The following is a 15,836-nucleotide window of genomic DNA, read 5'->3' on the forward strand; positions in this document are numbered from 1 at the left end:
TGGTCAAATAAACTGTCGATGACTACATAAGTCTTCAATGCATTTAGATGGACCCTAAGAAAATACCTGAAAAGTTAACATATTCAAAATCAATTTAACTTATTGTATAATTGAGCAACCAACTGAATTAGGTGACTAGATGCACAGTTTGAGACAGCTTTAAATTATTTATTACTTTGCCTGCAAGGAATATGTATATTTTCTTCCTTCTAAGTAACATGTTGCTTCAGAATTGTAAAGGTATTTGAGGTTGTTGGTGAGAAAATTCAAGCAGGTAACGCGCAGTGAAGCATAAACATTCCATTTCAGTTGAACAAACCACTGAAGATACTAGTTACAGTGCCTCCGGAACTCCAGTGGGTGCTCCCATTGCAATCTTGATCAGTTCCTGATGGATGCTTTTTGTCTGATATAAAACCAGAAACTAGTTCCTCTAATTGATAACTCTAACAAAATGCCTTTTCCCTCCGTAACATCAGGTGAAAATATGGAGGGAGAGTCATGAGATTACAAATGGAGGTAATTAAACGGGTTTATATGATTAGTTCAATGGCAACTGGAACATTCCCACTATCACCTTGACTGAAGCCATTTATCCCAGAATAGGCTCTTGAAGTCCTATGAATGCTTCAGTATCTCATCAAAACAGTGCATTTAAACATTGAACTACTGCACAGATCTTATAGAATCACTTTTATCTAAATGCTCTTTTACAAAGCTTGGGGAATAATAATTTTTGTTCTTATAATTGGTTTATCAAGTGATGGTTTAATTAGATAGGTTTTTGTACCAGGAAATTATAATAAACCTCTAAAGACTTGGGACCATGTTAATAATATCAGACGACACCCTATATATTTTAGTGCAGAAATGAACACTCATCATATCCATTTTTAGGTGCAATAATGAGAGAAAAAAGGACCAGTTTCATACAGTTATGTTCTACACCTAGAGGGACCTGAGATGTCCCATACCATTGTCATTAGCAATATACAAACCTCCTGGAGTGACGTGAGACTGACTGCCCTTGACTCAAAGTAACATTAATGGTCTGCTTCAAGGAGCCTTAATGATACTGAAGTCAATGGAATTAAGGAAAACTCTCCACTGGCTGGATTCAAACTTAGCATAAAGAGTGGTGATTGTGATTGTTGGAGGTCAATCATGTAAGCTCCAGGATATTGCTGTTTCATTATAATTCCTTCTGCTACAAAGGTCAGAACTGGGAGTGTTTGCACAGTTTCAGTTTCATCTGAAACTCCTTAAAAAATAAAATGGCCAATACCTATGTGTAGCAAAGTGCTGGTGAGGAGGTGTATATCCCTTACATATACGTAGAGAATTCTTATACCTATCAAATTACCACTTGAAAAAATTTGCAAGACTATCCAGCCCTACTCAGTATTGTGGCGCAAAGATTCATTTCTGTTTTAAAACTTATTTGTTGGCTGCTACATTTTCTAAGGATTTCAAGTGGAACTGATACTGTGGCAAGCATCCCTATTTCTGACCTTGTAATAGAGGAAATGTTGTTAGTGAAGCAGCAGAGTCCTGGGATTGGAATGATTCACCTCCAACAACCACAACCATCTCCCTTTATTCTAAGTATGAGTCCGCCAATGGAGAGTTTCCCCTTGAGTCCCATTGACCAGTTTACTTGATGACAGACTATCAGATGCCGCTTGATGCCTAGGGCAGTCAGTCTCACATTGCCTCTAGAATTTAGTTCTTTTGTTCATGTTTGGGATGATTGTAATAAGAATGTGTAGGCAAGCGCAGTGCCACCCAAATCTTAGTATCATGAGCAAGTTATTGTTGAGAATGTACTGCCTGATAACACTATTATCTAAACTTTCCATCACTTTACTGATACAGAATAAAACTAATAAACTGGTACTTAGCCAGATTGGATTAACCTCCATTTTGTTTAAATACCCATGGTGTAATATAGGTGAGAATTATTCTACCTTTAAGAACCAAGTGTTTCCATATAACGTGACTTTCAAAAGGTTGGCGCAGCAATTATTACTGTTAGGAATTTACTGCTTTCAGCAAAGAATGTTTTGTTGATAACTATAGCTCTGTTATTGATCTTAGCAAGCAGTAAGAGCAAACAGCCCATGCACATTGGCAATGAGTTTGAGATGTTGCTATTTGAGGAATAGCAGAGCAGAAATCAAGTATGAGTTAATAGAGAATGGTTTCTCAACACAGAGTAGTGATGATGTCCAAGCAGTGGATGTCAGGCAGCAGATTTCTTAAGTTAAATTTAAGAAATAAGACTTCTTTCTGCCATTTCCCTGGTACGTGGAACAGGTGGCAATGTTTCCATGGACCGGCGATATGGTTGAGCTCCCAGGGAGGACAATGAACTGAGAACATGGCCATACATGAAAAGAAGAAGGCAATATTGTTGCTCATAGTGTAGACCATTGTTTGAGGCATAGAAGACCTTGGTGAGTCTATTAGCACCATGAACAATGGACAAGGTTTCTTACACAGCTCTTTGTAGATATTGAAGGGGGAACTTTAATCAGCACCTTCAGAGATTTACAAGAGCTACAAGTTTAGGATGTGCAGCCAAGAACAGACGAAATGGTGGTGAATACATAAAGATGCTGGCAAAAGTTGCTTTTAGATCAGGTGCTGAGGGATCAGTGGTGTGGCGAGTGGCTGATGAGGGAATTCAGATGAAACTATTTGACTCTCTGAGCTTAACATTCAATTGGGTGTACAGAGTAGCATCAGTATGTGGATACTGATTGCACTTAAAAATGTGAAGTAGTTTCTCTTGGGCGTTTAACCCTTGAGAGGCTTAATGAAGAAGTTGTGGAAAATGAAATATCAATGGCTACCATACCAGTTTCTGGCACAGCAGGAGAGAGTATGATCTGAGGTGAAAATAAACAAAGATGGGTGCCTTTCTCCACAAAGGCTGTGACAAAATCTCATGATGAGGAACTGAAACCTGATTTCCTTTGAAGTGGGTTGGGAATGCGAATTGGCAGGATCAACAAGGGAATATGCTCTCTATAACATAAAGAGCATATTAAGAGCATCTTCTTTGAAAGGCAGGAACATGCAGCACTGGGTACAGTGTTGTGAACTGTAATGCTGCAGAAGGTGAAGTGGTGCAAGTTTTGCTGAACTCAAAGTCCACAATGATTTTGGAGAAACAAGAGACTGCAAGTGCTGGAATCAGGAGCACTAAACAATCTTCTGGAGGAACTAAACATTTTGGGTCAAAACCCTGCATCAAACCAACCATTTCCTCTGGGAGAGGGGGTTGTGCTCTTAATTAAGAGTTAGATCAGGGTGATAGTGAGAGACAATATAAGACCTAGGGAGCAGAATGTTGAGTCCATCTGGGTAGAGATTAGGAACAGTAAAGGGAAAAAAATCACTGGTGGGAGTTGTCTAAAGGCCACCCGAATAATAACATTACAGTGGCACGAGCAATAAACCAGGAAATATTTGATGCATTAAGAATGGAATAGCAGTAGTCATGGGAGACTTTAACTTCCACATAAATTGGGTGAATCAAGTTGGTCAAGGCAGTCTTAAGGAAGGCTTCATACAATGCATCCATGATAGCTTTCTTGAACAGCATGTTAGTGAACCTCCAAGGAAATGCTATCTTAGATCTGGTCCTTTGCAATGAGACAGGTAAAATTAACAACCTTGTAGTTAGGGATCCTCTTGGAAAGAGTAATCATAGTATGATTGAATTTTTCATGAAATAGTTCGATCTAAAATCAGTGTATTATGCCTAAACAAGGGAGACTACCACAGGATGAGGGAGGAGTTGGCTAGCATAGACTGGAAACACAGACTATAATTGTGGGACAGTTGAGCAACAGTGGAAGACTTTCAAAAAGATTTTTCATGGTGTTCAACAAAAATATATACCAGTTAAAGCAAGGACAGTAAGGGTGGGGAGATCCAGCCTTGGATAACTAAGGAAGTAAAAGAAGACATCAAGCTAAAAGCTCATGCATACAAAGTCACCAAGAGTAGTGGGAAACTGGAAGATTGGGAAAAACTTTAGAAAGCAACAAAGAACCACTAAGCAAGCAATAAGGAAAGGGAAGATGGATTATGAAAGTAAACTAGCAAAAAATATAAAAACAGATAGTTTTATAATTGTACAAAACGGAAAAGGGTGACTAAAGTGAACGTAGGTCCCTTGGAAGATGAGAAGGGGAAATTATTATTGGGTAATCTAGAAATGGCCGAGGCCTTGAATGACTATTTTGTGTCAGTCTTCACAGTGGAGGACGCATCTAACATGCCAAAGAGAGATGTTATGGATGCAGTGGGGTGGGTGAGGACCTCAATACAATCTCTGTCACTAAAGAGGTAGTGATGAGCAAACTTGTGGGCCTAAAGTTAGACAAGTCCCCTGGTCCCTGATGGGATGCATCCAGGGGACTGAAAGAAATGGCGGAAGTTATAGTAGATGTATTTGTGATAATTTACCAAAATTCTCTGGACTCTGGGCAGATCCCAGCGGATTGCAAGACAGCGAATGTCACGCCACTATTTAAAAAAGGATGTAGGCAAAAGGCAGGTAACTATAGGCCAGTTAGCTTAACGTCTGTAGTCGGGAATATGCTTGAAGTTATCATTAAGGAAGAACTAGGGAAACATCTGGATATGTGTGGTTCCATCAGGCAGACATAGCATGGATTCAGGAAGGGCAGGTCCTGTTTGACAAATTTACCGGAGTTCTTTGAGGATATAATGAGCGCAATGGATAGAGGGGAATGGTTGGATGTTGTATACTTGGATCTCCAGAAGGCATTCAATAAGGTGCCGCATAAAAGACTTATCCATAAAGTAAGGATGTATGGAGTTGGGGGTAATGTATTAGCACGGATAGAAGATTGGTTAACCAATAGAAGGCAGAGAGTTAGAATAAATGGATGTTTCTCTGGTTGGCAATCAGTGGTGAGCAAGGTGCCGCAGAGGCTGGTGCTGGGCCTGCTGATGTTCACGATATACATTAAAGATTTGGAAGAGGGGACCGAGTGTAGTGTCTCTAAGTTTGCTGATGACACTAAATTGAGTGGAAAAGCAAATTGTGCAGAGGATGCGGAGAGTCTGCAGAGACATACAGATAGGTTAAGTGAGTGGGTAAGTGTCCGGCAGATGGAGTATAATGTTGGTAAGTGCGAGGTCATCTACTTTAGAAGGAAAAATAGAAGATCAGGTTATTATTTAAATGGTGAAAAATTGCAGCATGCTGTTGTGCAGAGGGACTTGGGAGTGCTTGTGCATGAATCGAAGGTTGGTTTGCAGGTTCAACAGATTATCAAGAAGGCAAAATGTTGGCCTTCATTGCTAGAGGGATTGAATTTAAGAGCAGGGAGGTTATGCTGCAACTGTACAGGATACTGGTGAGGCTGCACCTGGAATACTGCATGCAGTTCTGGTCTCCTTACTTGAGGAAAGATATACTGGCTTTGGAGGCAGTGCAGAGGAGGTTCTGGAGATGAGGGAGTTAGCCTACAAGGAGAGATTGAGTCACCTGGCACTATACTCACTGGAATTCAGAAGAATGAGAGGGGATTTTATAGAAACGTATAGAATTATGAAAGGGATAGATAAGATAGAGGCAGGAAGGTTGTTTCCACCGGTAGGTGAGACTAGAACTGGGGGACATAGCCTCAGAATTTGGGGGAATGAGATGAGGAGGAACTGCTTTCCCAGAGAGTAGTGAATCTGTGGAATTGTCTGCCATGGGAAGCAGTAGAGGCTACCTCATTAAATACACAGTATTTAAGACACAGTTGGATAGATTTTTGCATAGCAGGGGAATTAAGGGTTATGGGGAAAAGGCAGGTAAGTGGAGCTGAGTCCACGGCCAGATCAGCCATGATCTTATTGAATGGCGGAGCAGGCTTAACGGGACAGATGGCCAACTCCTGCTCCTATTCTTATGTTCTTATATCAGGACTCCCATAGATGCTGCTCATCCCACTGAGTTCCTACAGCGGATTGTTTGTTCATCCAGAAGGATTTTCTTTCTTATTGGAATTACAGAATATCCTGAATCAAGTGCAGATTAAGTGCGAAGCATAAGAGAGGACTGCATTGTGAAGTGGAGGCAGTCAAAAGATTCAAAGCTCCAATGAGTAGGCATGGACTTGCTGATGTTAGCCGAATACACAGTAGCCAGCATGTGACAAGAAGGTTGTTGGAAAAATCACGTTTGGAAACAAATAGAATCAGGATTTTACCTTGAGAGAAGTAGAGCAGCAATAAGTGATCTTGCAAAGTTGGAATTTGATGAATAGCCAAAGACAGTGTTTGAAACTCAGAAATTTGAAAATGAAATTGGCATTTATATTACCTGGTGTAGCCATAGTGGTTAAACTTGAGGCCATTGGCACTTCAGATAGCTGTAAGTTTTCTTTAAGGAAAGCAGGGTTGTTTGTATGTACCTTGTAGTATGACTTTTGATACATTATTGTACTGGCCGCTGTAGTTGAGAGTTGTTAGTTCAGAACTTATTGTCTTCAATAAAAGTTATTTTATTGATTGCTATACCTCTATTATTTTCCTTGGGTAAGCAGCAACACTAAAGAGCCTGTGGGACACCACAGATAGTGGTGAAATTGGAAATGTGTGGTTTGGTGAATAATTGCTATGCATTTTAATTGAAGTACCTTCATGTTGTTTTATCATTTCAGAGCATAGTAAAAGAATGGAAAATAGAAATAAATAATCCAGTTGAGTGGATTAAATGCACTCGACTTTTTTTGTGCAGAGTCAGTGTTTCTTTAATGGTAGTTTATATATTGCAAGCAAAAACATTTCCATGTTTTAACTTAAATTCATTTGAAATATTGCTTAACATTCAGTTAACAAGTTACAAGTTTTATTTTCAGGACTATGATCAAGGTTTCTGAATCACATTTTCACTTCGGTTGCCAAACCTGATCTCCTTGACTCCTTGCTCTCAGCCACTCTTGCCACCCACCAGAGCAACCAATAATTTCTGTCTGTACAACTTTGCTACATAGCCCTTGTATATCATTTTGACTTCTCTGCAACATTTGATATGATCAATCATGCTACTTTTCTCCCCTTCATCATGGTACACCTCTATATGTCAATACATAGTTACTTCTGCCCATAATTGTCCTAAAGCAGCCACTATTTCTTCAGTATTTACATCCCTTTCACCCATTTTTTCACCATTGCTGAGGATAATGCGGATCCATCCTTGCTGCTTCCTTTAGCTATTGGTGACATCATCCATAAGGTTGGGGTTAATTTCCACACTGACAAGCAGCCCTATCCCATTTTTTGACACCACAGCTACTTTTGCACTAATGGCAATGCCAGTGTGATATCAAGTTTGTGTAAGCTAGAATCCCTTCAGTGATTTATTGGGACATTTGAAATTATCTTTCTGGGCACTGTCCAGAACTCTGTGATGCCAGTGACTCCATTTAACCACTCCGGCTACATCAGATAATCGAATGCCCACTTTCATTTTCAGATCTCTGAGTTTCAAACACTGTATCTTCAGCTATTCATCACTTCTCTCTACTTCTGCTTTCTACTTCTCTCACGGTAAAAACCTGAATCTATTTGTTTCCATACCTGATTTCTCCGACAATCTTCTCCATGGTCCTGCAAGTTTCTCCTTCCGTAATCTCCAGCTTGCTTACATACTACGGCACACCTTCCGTCTCATACTAAGTGCTGCTGAACCAAGTCAATTTGCCCATCACTAATGCCCACTGACCTGCATTAGTCCCCACTTTCTTCAAAGCATTAATTACCTGATCCTCTTCTTCATCCATAAATCCCGAGGAAGCTTTATCCTTCCATGCTCTGTGACCATCTCCATCCCTAAATTCCTACCCCAAACCTTCACTGCCATTAACCCTGGGCTCCTTTATAATCCCTCTCTTACAACAACTATCAATGCACCTGTCTTAATTCTGCGGTTTGAAGTTCCATTTCCCTCTCCCTTATCTTTAAATATTATTTCAAACATATCCATGTTATTTTACCTTTGGTCAGTTCTCCTAACTTCCTTGAATGCTCTGTGCAGATTTTCACTTTCCTACGAACAGCTTCAGTATGCTCTTCTAGTGTAAAGATGTTATATAATTGAAAATTGTTGTTATATTATAGTCATTAGTTGCATTCACAAGACTTGTATGCATATTCAGTGTATCACATAATAAGCACATTAAGTAAGTAACTTCTAACTGTAGCACCTTCCTTTCTTTTTAACTTGCAGGTCAGGATCGGAGTGAAGCTGGTCTGATAAAACGTTTTTAAAGGAGATGGATTCCGGTACAGGGCAAAGCTAATTGGTGTGGATGAGGTTTCAGCTGCAAGGGGAGATAAGCTCTGTCAAGATTCAATGATGAAACTAAAGGTAATCTCAAAGAATTCAAAAGGTGTTGAAATCTAATAAAGAAATGAATAGTTTTATTGAAGGTATTTATAATTATATGCAGCAGCCAGCAAAGGGAACACTGAATCAAAAAAGTACCTCACAGCAACGGAGATAAGATGATGGCAGTTAGGGGGATTTTCAGTGGAACTAATTATATGTCACAGGAACGCACAACCTTTTTGCCAGTTAAGGAGTATAGTTTAAGTTAATAAAAAAATTATATCAGTGGTCAGCAGTACCTGCCTCCAACAGATTTCTTCATAAAGATTTTCACACAAAATAATTCATATTACACTGAGAACAGGGAAAGAATGTAACAAAAATGTTTAGTCCAATTGTTTCTCTTGTGCCCAAGTACTGAAAAAGTATTGATGGTGGAAAGATCAGCAATGATAGCGTTTGTTGAAGGTAAATGGGATTTAGCTGTCTCTTTTCTGGTTAGAGGTGATCAATGCCTGTAATTATTGTGTAACAAATTTATTTGCCCATTTTAAACCCAGTGACATATTATTTAATCCTGTCGTTTGCTGGCAGGAGCTCCTTCATTGATATGTAAATGTTTGGCCAGAAGAAGGTTACTCAGCCCATAATATCCATGCTGGTCACATACTGAGCTATTAATGGTGCTCCCACTTCCTAGCTTTTGGTCTGTTGGTTTGAGATTATGGTACTTCAAGTGCTCATTCAGATACCTTGTAAATGTGATAAGGGTTTCTGCCTCCACTAATCTTTCAGGTAGTGAGCTCTAGACCCTCCATTGCAAGTTGAATGAACAAAAATTTGTAAACTCCCCTCTAGTTCTTTCACTAATTTATTTAAAGCTGTGTCCTCTACCTCGTTACCTTCCCTGACAAGGGAAATTAGTCTTTCCTGGTTAGCCCATTTTAGCCTTTCGTAATTTACACTCCTTGTTTAAATTAGCCTTCAGTCTGTTCCAAAAAATACAACCTCAACCTTGCAGCCTTTCCTTATAGTTATAATTTACCAATCCTGGCAACTTCCTTGAAAGACTCCTCTATACATTTCTAATGCTATCACATCCACCCTTTGGTTTGGTGGCAAGATTTGTACACAGTACTCTTACCGGGCTAACTAAATTAGCCACTTCTAGTATAACTTCCCTGCTCTTACGTTCTTTGCCTTAACCAGTAAAGGCAAGCATCCTGAAAGTCATCTTAAAGCACAATCTGTCTGTCTACCTTCGGGGATCAATGCACGAGCACTCCACAATCCCTTTCTTAGTATCCCACCATTGACTGTAATTTCCTCATCGTGTTTGCTCTCCCCCAATGCAATATCCCATTATTATTTGCACTGAATTCCGTTTGTTTCTATAATTACAAATAAATTATCTGGAGAGTGATGAATGGTGCTGTATGCTATGGAATTAAGAGCAAACACTAGCACTCCTGACTTTGGAACAGTAGGATGATCAATGATAAAGAACTGAAGATGGTTGGGTTGAAGATATCTCAGCAGGGAGCCACATTGGTTTCAAACAATCATGACCATCTTGCTGTGTCAGATATGACTTGAAGTACTGAGGGTTTGTTTCCTCTGCTCCATGATCTTAGATGAGATAGGGGTCCTTGGTGCCATGCTTATTTAAATGCTCTTTAGGTTATGATAATAACCAACCATTCCTCTGGCACTTCACTTCTGCATCCGTGTTGGGCCTCTCAGGCCACTGCTTTTAAACGATACTAAGCTATCTTTGTCTCTACCCCAAACTGTCAGTGGACAAGATATCAATGAGTGCTGTCATTTACGATACTATTAATTACCCCATATTCCCTTTCTGGTTTTTTTGTCAACTTGGGCATTTCACCATATGTTGAGAAGCTGCCAATATAAAGTTTACACTAGAATAGCTTGATTAGGGAAGCAACAGGTTCTAGTGTCTGAGCCTTCGGCATGTAGTTTGCATCAAATGTGTGCTGCCATTAGCATGGCAGGGTATGTGTATTGGTGAAGATTTTCTAGTCACTAAGGCAGCAGTGCAAGAATGAGAGGGAAGTGGAAAATGTGTCCAAAATTCATACACTAAGTTAATGCCAAGTGCAGATATCTGGCAGACATTTCAGACTGGCCTGAAAAAATTCCATCTGTCTGGAGTGAGAATGAGTTACAAATAGATGTCTGTTATTATTTTCCATATTCACAACTTTATAGACAATAGACAATAGGCAATAGGAGCAGAAGTAGACCATTCGGCCCTTCGAGTCTGCACCGCCATTTTGAGATCATGGCTGATCCTCAACAATCAATATCCTGTTCCTGCCTTGTCCCCATATCCCTTGATTCCCCTATCTATAGAAACCTATCTAGCTCCTTCTTGAAAGTGCCCAGAGAATTGGCCTCCACTGCCCTCTGAGGCAGTGCATTCCACAAATTCACAACCCTCTGGGAGAAAGAAGTTTTTCCTCACCTCTGTCCTAAATGGCCTAGCCCTTATTCTTAAATCATGCCCCTGGTCCTGGACTTCCCCAACATCTGGAACATATTTCCTGTCTCTATCTTGTCCAATCCCTTAATAATCCTGTATGTTTCAATCAGATCCCCTCTCAATCTTCTCAATTCCAGCGTGTACAATCCCAGTCTCTCCAACCTCTCAGCATAAGACAGTCCCGACATCCCCTCGAATTAACCTCGTAAACCTACGCTGCACGCCCTCTATAGCCAGGATATCCTTCCTTAACCCTGGAGACCAAACTGTAGCACAATACTCCAGGAGTGGTCTCAACCAGGGCCCTGTACAAATGCAAAAGAATCTCTTTGCTTTTGTACTCAATTCCCCTTGTAATACAGGGCCAACATTCCATTAGCCTTCATCACTGCCTGCTGCACTTGCTCATTCACTTTCAGTGACTGATGAACAAGGACTCCTAGATCCCTTTGTATTTCCCCCTTACCTAACTCCACACCATTCAGATAATAATCCGCCTTCCTGTTCCTGCTCCCAAAGTGGATAACCTCACACTTTATCCACATTAAACTTCATCTGCCAAGTATCTGCCCACTTACTCAACCTATCCAAATCACCTTGAATTCTCCTAACTTCCTCTACACATGTCGCACTGCCACCCAACTTTGTATCATCAGCAAACTTGCTAATGTTATTCACAATGCCTTCATCTAAATCATCAACATAGATCGTAAACAGCTGCGGTCCCAGCACCAAGCCCTGTGGCACCCCACTAGTCACGGCCTGCCATTCTGAGAAACATCCATTCACCCCTACCCTTTGTTTCCTATCCGCCAACCAGTTTTCTATCCATGTTAATACCCGCCCCCCAATTCCATGAGCCCTAATTTTACCCACAAATCTCCTGTGCGGCACTTTATCAAATGCCTCCTGAAAGTTGAGGTATACAACATCCACTGAATCTCCCTCGTCTATTTTCCTGGTTCCATCCTCAAAAAACTCCAGTAGATTAGTCAAGCATGATTTGCCCTTGGTAAATCCATGTTGACTCGACCCAATCCTATCATTGCTATTCAAATATGCCGCTATTTCATCCTTAATAATGGACTCTAGCATCTTCCCCACCACAGATGTTAGGCTAACTGAACGATAGTTCCCCGTTTTCTCCCTCCCTCCTTTCTTAAAAAGTGGGATAACATTAGCCATTCTCCAATCCTCAGGAACTGACCCCGAATCTAAGGAACATCGGAAAATGATCACCAATGCATCCACAATTTTCACATCTTTTAATCCTGTTATTACATTTTCATTTGAATTTCCTTTTTGCTTATTTGATCATTTTTCTGTCTCCTAACAATACAAAGTGTGGAGCCTATTAAAAAAAAATCAAAGACTGTGAACTCATGGCATCGGTGACTGAAAGTGGAGCCCTTCTGACAACAGTGAGAGCTGACTAAGCAAGAGGTTTTTCAATAAAAACTTTTATAGGAATTTGGAAGTGGCAATTTAGTAATATTGGAAATTCAAGTTAAAAGTAATGCTGGAGACTGGTGTGGAAGTTTTTCAATCACTGTTTTAAAGAGGGCAGATACAAAGTGCTGTGTATTAAGAAGTAACCAGAAAAACTTGCCATCTGGCTGGCAGCTCTTGCAGTGATTGCAGAGAATTGGATCCACAGTTCCTAAGTCATTATGGAGTCAGCTGGGGGTCTGTACCATCTCCTTTAACTAAACTATGGGAAAATATTGCCTAGTCAGCCACTTCTTCACTGATTTACCCCCACCATTTTCCACATTAGGATCATCTACAGATGCATCCAATGTGGTGCTCACACATATATCAAATGGGAAGAGACATGCAGATCCAGTGCCAGCCACCTCATCTTCCTTCACTTTGAATTTCGTCAGAGGGTGTATAGTTGCCTGGACTCATTGAACAGTGGTATCTGTGAAATTAAGTGGCACGATGTTGATCTTGGTCTATTTTATGTGCTTGGTGATTGCTTGAATATATGCTTTTCTAGAGTTTTCATATTTATAGAAAAACACTGAAGGAACTGGAAAGGTGTGTGCAGGATCATTTTAGGTGATCATGCAAACTGATTGACAAGAATCTGTCCTTGTGCCAGTGACCAGCTCTTTGTCACTGTTGGATGATTATACCTTTGCAGCTTCTGATCCCAGTTCCTGCACACAGTGATGACTCTACTGCCACCTCCTGCCAGGCAGGTTACACTGCCATCATCCAATGAGGATATCCTCGAGTGCCAAACTTGCAAAAGTGCTTCCATTTTTCTGGTCATCGACTGGAGTTCCATGTTGCACCTCACCATCACTTGCCAACAATCCGCTCTATAGTTATTTTGCTACCCAAGGTTTTATCTTTTTTTGTGCTATCTACACTTATTACATTTAGGAAGGCTGAAGACTAGTTTAAAAAATGATTAATAGCTTATGTATCGAGACTGTAAGAAGTTGTTTCCCTTGTGGCTACTTGTCTTTAAATGGTAGCATCATTTTAAATTGTACTCATTCTAGACAGTGTCTGTGTAAGGGAATGGGAACTGAACAGACTTCAACAAATCTGACACCTGGCATTGGAATATTGTCTTTGGCAATATTGGTAACAGTAGATTCCAGGCCTAAGAGTTAAAGCATCTGTTGTCCTTCAATTGGAGTAAAATTGAACCGTACATCGTCTGTGGAGCTATGCATTTTTCAAAACAAAATGCACTTTATTTCAGAAAAAAAATGAACTATAACATTCCTCTTTCAAGTCATTTGTTTTCTGGGCTCCAAAAAGAAAAGAGCTATTTTTAAAATGAAATGTTTTCCACTTTGGGTGTCTAACCATTATCAAATATCTAATTCGATCTTGTGCAGCAATAATATGGGCAATTAAACGTTAGCTCAGCCTGTGAAGCCAACATCCCTTGAAGAATATATACATTAGGAAAAAATCGGAAAAAAAATACTTTGCTTCAGCATTGTGCCATAAATTTCAAGTTTCAGAAAAGAATCCCCCTGTGACATTCTCCTTCACTTGGCATTGTTTTGGGCTGTTGGAGCAGGGTTGTAAAATTATCGGCTTGTGTTAATAATGACATTTTGTGTTGGGGATACACTTCCAGATGAATATGAGGTTTAGATTGCCTGAGCCTCTTTTCAAATTTCCTTCTTGCCTAACTTTTAGCAGAGACTTATGATCACTCCAGCTGAAATGAAATCCAAGTTCTGGATGGAAATAGTCGGTGTTTTAACCCACATGTGTCTCCCAACCCCCATTGTTACAATAACCATTTCTCCTCAGAGATAAGCTACAATAAATAGCTTTTCTCTAAGGACTTTAATTAATGAGGTAGTCTTTCTAAAATTCTGTAACATGACCTTGTTTAACAATCTTTATACTGAGCAACACTGCTATAATATGTTAAACAGTGTTAGTCTGGATGCAGGATTCTCTGTTGGCAGCTAGATTAGAAAGGTTTACAGATATTGTAAAAGTAAATATTAAGGGCTCTTGCAAGCATACTGAAAAAATAATTAAAGAGATCTTGTGACAGCTCAAAGTTGAAAGGGTAAATCTAGATGAGAATGAAGGTATGCAGGAGATAGTAAATGAATATTTTGTGTCAGCTTTTAAAATGACTGTAGAAGTGAGCTTAGGTGCACTAGATAATAATGTGGAACAATTATTAAAGGTAACTATAGGCTGGAAGCTGATTCTGAAAATAATTAACAGAGCAGAGGATGAATAACTCATGCATGCTAAGCTGTTGGAAGGAAGTCAGAGCAGAGATAACAAAGACTAGTGCCACATCTTTTCACACCTTAGGTAGGCATATTGTGCCTGGGAACTGGAAAATAGCCAATATCACATCTCTATTCAAGATAGAAAGAATGATAAACCAGGTATTTAGTTAACTGTCAGCGGTGGACAAAATGTGTCGATTTCTGGATAATTTAAGTATCTGTTTTGTCTTCTCTCTTTGTCTCTTCAATGTAAGAGCATAAGAAATGGAAGCAGGAGTAGGCTATTTGGCCTCTTGTGGTTTCACCATTTTATAGGATCATATCTGACCTTGGCTCCACTTTCCATATCCCTTCATGTCCCATAATATCCAAAAACCTACTGATGTCTATCAGGAATATACTCAATAACTGAGCCTCTTTGGCCCTCGAGGGCAGAGAATTCCAAAGACTCACTACCTTGTAGGTGAAGAAATTTTGTCTCGTCTCAATTCTAAATGACTAAGCCCATATTTTGAGGCTCTGGCTTCCGGTGCTACATTTCTCAGCCAGGGGGAAATATCATCCCTGCATTGGCCCTGTCAAGCCCCATAAGAATATTGCATGTTTCAATGAAATCACCTCACAATTTTCATTAATTCCATATACTTATATTTCATTATATAATTATATTGTAAGTTCAGTTGCAGATAGACCATAAAGAGTTCTTGCAAGCACTACCAGCTTGTCTCAGCTCTGCAAATTGTGACATTTTTTGGGATCATTGACGCTATGGATGGAGTCTTGAGCCTTCAGCAGGGATGGGCAAGGATTCCACTGGTAAACTCAGGCTTATGAAATCATCAGGCAGAAACCTAAAGAGAATTTGTACCAGGAAATAGGTATAATTTTACAGGCCACAGTTAAAGAACTTTTGGGTGCCTCAATAAGAATGACAACAAACAACAAACAACAAAAAGCAATAATTCAAATCACCAATTTTAAGTATGGTTTTGAGAAAAGACCACTCATTCAAATCACCAATTTGAATTACGGTTCTGAGAAAAGACCACTCACTAAGACAGCTTCCGGTGGAATAAAGGAGGTTAGAAGATATAATAGACTTTTAAAATTCTGAAGACTTTGATGGAGCGGATGAGGAAAGACTGTTTTTCTCTGGTTGGACAATCACCATCAATTTTAAATTGTCACTTAGCAAGTGTATAAAGAAGACGGAGGAGTTTCTACAAGCAGTGTG

The 15,836-nt window shown here is 39.8% G+C and overlaps 1 protein-coding gene across 1 annotated transcript in view; it reads left to right on the plus strand.

Moving 5' to 3' along the window:
* Positions 1-6,333: 6,333 nt before the first annotated feature.
* Positions 6,334-15,836, plus strand: part of dab1a (DAB adaptor protein 1a) — a 105,532-nt gene continuing 96,029 nt past the window's right edge. The window contains 3 exon segments of the mRNA XM_052010718.1: positions 6,334-6,406; positions 8,264-8,298; positions 8,300-8,404. Coding sequence (XP_051866678.1) covers positions 6,334-6,406; positions 8,264-8,298; positions 8,300-8,404 — 213 coding nt within the window.

This window comes from Pristis pectinata, chromosome 3 (assembly GCF_009764475.1).
Source record: "Pristis pectinata isolate sPriPec2 chromosome 3, sPriPec2.1.pri, whole genome shotgun sequence".
Lineage (NCBI taxonomy): Eukaryota > Metazoa > Chordata > Chondrichthyes > Rhinopristiformes > Pristidae > Pristis > Pristis pectinata.